General features: G+C 65.2%; 1 protein-coding gene across 3 annotated transcripts; it reads right to left on the reverse strand.

Annotated features, from left to right (window-relative positions):
• LOC113213106 (submandibular gland secretory Glx-rich protein CB-like) lies at positions 1–1,430 on the reverse strand. Of its 3 annotated transcripts, none has more exons than XM_026432055.2 (3): positions 1,264–1,430; positions 418–887; positions 1–192 (listed from the first exon to the last, which is right to left on the reverse strand). In XM_026432055.2, the coding sequence occupies exons 1-3, from the start codon at positions 1,291–1,293 to the stop codon at positions 39–41; spliced, it is 654 nt and encodes a 217-aa protein (XP_026287840.1). In that variant the 5' UTR covers positions 1,294–1,430; the 3' UTR covers positions 1–38. The 3 variants fall into 3 exon arrangements, with proteins under 3 accessions (XP_026287840.1, XP_052132211.1, XP_052132210.1); XM_052276251.1 differs by having other exon boundaries at positions 1,148–1,430; XM_052276250.1 differs by having other exon boundaries at positions 1,053–1,430.
• Positions 1,431–3,097: the final 1,667 nt, after the last annotated feature.

Genomic DNA, 3,097 nt, shown 5'->3' on the forward strand with positions numbered 1-3,097 from the left:
TTATAAAAAACAAACAAAAAACATAAACATTTTTATCACTATCTAGAAGGGTGGGTGAGGAGGTAGGCGTGGTAAGGGTTCCATCCGTGCAGCGGCACCAAGTGCGGCACTCGGCGATAGACGTAGAGGTGCGGGTAGACGGGGCCCAGGCCCCAGAAGAAGTTGGCCGTCTCCATGTCCTCCTTACCTAGCCTGTCGAACAGTCATGACAAACACAGTCACAATCATCTGTGGCACTGGCCGGCAGTGTGTGATCGGAAATATGTCCAGGTAGTGGGGACACAAGCTGACAATGCAGCCTCCTTGGAGGTAGGCCACCGTGGTGTGGGTGGATTGCCTACTCTCTGCCTTACAGGCGCTTTCCGTGCAACGCAAAAGACTTTCTTTCACGCAAACTTGCAGGGCGCACAAACTCACCCATGTTTGGGAACAGCGGTTGGTACTTGTGGTGTTTGCTCCGTCGAAACGTCTTCCTCAGCGCCTTCCACGCGCGGAGGGGGTTCAAGTTCAGTCGCTGGCTCAGGGACTTGTGGCTGCTCGGCGGCGTGGCGCCGTGCCCCTGGAGGCCGTTGTTCTGCTGGTGCGGCTGGCTGCTGCTGAGCCTCGGCGGCGGCGGCCTCGGGGGCGGCGGATTCCTGGAGCGCAGTGGCGGGGGAGCGCGGCACCCGCTGGACGACGCCGGCGTCGGCGGCCCCGGGTGCACGTGGTGCGTCAGCTGGAACATGCTGGACGTGCTCCGTGTCGCGGCCAAAGCGCGTCAGGGGCGCCAGGTGCTCCCGGGGTAGCTCGTCGTACTCGTACTCGTACTCGCTGAGGCCGTGCCCGGAGCCGCGCGCGCCGCCGACGGCCAGGCCCAGCACGGCCAGACACAGCAGCTGCATCCGCCGCTGCAAACGGACAGGCAGTGAGCCACGGAGCCACGAGACACGCACCAGAGTCGACGGGCTTTGTCGCCCTACGCTAAGTGCTCGACGCCCACACCTTCGACGCGGGCAAGCGGACAGTTCTGGACCACCTAACACTGCCCCAAAGCGCGGCGGTACGGTGCTCACCTCTCTCGCCCGCACTCTGCTTAGCTCACTTGTCGGGGACGGCGCCAGGGTAGGCGACGGCGCGACACGCCTGTTGGGCGGGTGGCCTACCCTACCTGCTGCAGGCGCCGAAGCGACCGGGCGGGACCGGAGAGCGTCGGAGACCAGCAGCGGCAGCGGCGGCCCTTTCGACCCGCCTGTCTGTAGGCTTTCACGGACAACGAGCGCTCACCTGCGCAGCCGGTGGTCGGACAGCCGTCATGGTGTGGACTGGTGTGTTGGTCGCTGTGACTGGCGGCTGCTTCGCGGCGCTCGGAGAACTGTTGGAGGGGGTCTTGCTGTCCTCAGGTGCGAGTTTGACGTCTTATAGTCAGCGCTGCCATCCCCACAACCCTCTCCACCCCCGTCCCCCCACTCCTGCCCCCAGCTGCCTCGCGGTGTGCAAGGTCAGGGTACATGGCCAGCCTCCCCCGACCCCAGCCCGGCCCTGGCCCTCCCCGCCACCACGGCCGGAAGCGCTCGCCCGCGATGTGCCCGGCGATGCGTCGGAGTGCGCCGGCCAGGTGCGTGTCCGAATACAGCCTTGCACTTGGCTGAGACCTCGATAACTACCTCTCCTACCCCTCCCCCGTGCTTGGTCCTGGTGGAGCTCAACCGCCCCTCCCACCCCCCACTTGACGGCCGGTCGCTAAAACAACGACGCCGACCCTGGCCGTGCGCGGGGCGCGCGAGGCAAGGAAGGATTCAGCCGAAGAGTGCGAGAAGAGGAGGGAGGGGGGATGGGAGGTAGTCCCACGGGCCAGTGCCAAGGCGCCAAGGCAAAGTACTCGGACCAGTCATCACTTCCTTCCGCTGTGTGCGAGGGGCGGGTCGGTTTGTGCCGTGGTGTAAGGGTGGGTAACAACTGCAGTGCTCATAGCAACATTGCAAACATTTCAGAAAAATGATAAAAAATTGTGATGTTTGTGGTTGTTTCCTGATGTTTAGTGCGTGTCGCGCGAGTAGCGTGTCCAGGTGCCGGGTAGCGTACACAGCAGTGTTGCGGGTTGGCCTACTCCCTTCCTTCGCCCGTAAGGCGCCATGGCCCATGCGGCTCCAGCGAGTATGCCAACCCCCAGGACTGTACTGTTCTAAAACACACGGTGCGTGCTGATGATGGGTTGGCGGGCCGGGGCTGAGCTGAGGTTCACATTGTTTCTGACTCGGCTCGCCTAGCTCCGCCATTTCTTGGCAACGGCGCGCGCGAGCTAGGAGCAGGGATTTTCTTTTCCACATTTTGAACGTCTCGTGTCGCAGCACTCACTAGCGAAGATGTCCCGGCTGTCTCCCGGCGGCCCCGGCCTGCGCGCGGGCGGGCTCCGCACGTCCAGGGCGTCGTCCTCCGCGTGCAGCTTCTTCGAGCTGCGGGACACGCCCTCCGAGACGACGAACCGAAAGAGCAAGGCGAGCAGCTCCGACGTGCAGTCCGGCGCGGTTGGTGCGGACGACGTACGCGTCTCGTTTTCTGAAACCCCCGATCTCATATCCCCTACAGGACGGGCTGCCGACGTGGCGCCCCAAGTCTGCCGAGGCGCAGATGGCCTCCCTCCTGGGCATGTCCAGGGCGCGCGTCCACCGTGAGGACGCTCGACGTGAGCGCGAGGACGCCCGCCTAGCAAAGCCGTCCTCCAAAAACCGCCCCGGGATCGCGGGCCGCGCCGACCGGAAGTCGGCCACACAGCGCGAGACGCAGCGGATCGAGCGGGAGGTCCAGGAAGGCGTCCGCCAGGCGGTGAGCCTCGGGCGGTGGCCGCCGCCGCCGACCTCCCCCGCAGGCCGTCGGTCCGGTGCGCCGGGAGGTCAGTCCACCCTTAGGGGCGCACTTCGGCTTGCAGGGGCGCGCGGCCGGCCTCCGGGCCATGGTGCGGCTCGCCATCCCGCCCAATAGGCCGACGGTGAAGGAGGTCCTGCAGCTGCCCGACGACGAGTACGACCGAGCGTGCGAGGGCCGGGACTTTGACTGGGAGGTGAGGGCGAAGCCTTGCGAATCGTCCAGAAAGTACGCCCGTTCCCCCCCCCCCTGATTC

The sequence above is a fragment of the Frankliniella occidentalis genome, unplaced genomic scaffold, assembly GCF_000697945.3.
Source record: "Frankliniella occidentalis isolate FOCC.00 unplaced genomic scaffold, Focc_3.1 Scaffold2256, whole genome shotgun sequence".
NCBI lineage: Eukaryota > Metazoa > Arthropoda > Insecta > Thysanoptera > Thripidae > Frankliniella > Frankliniella occidentalis.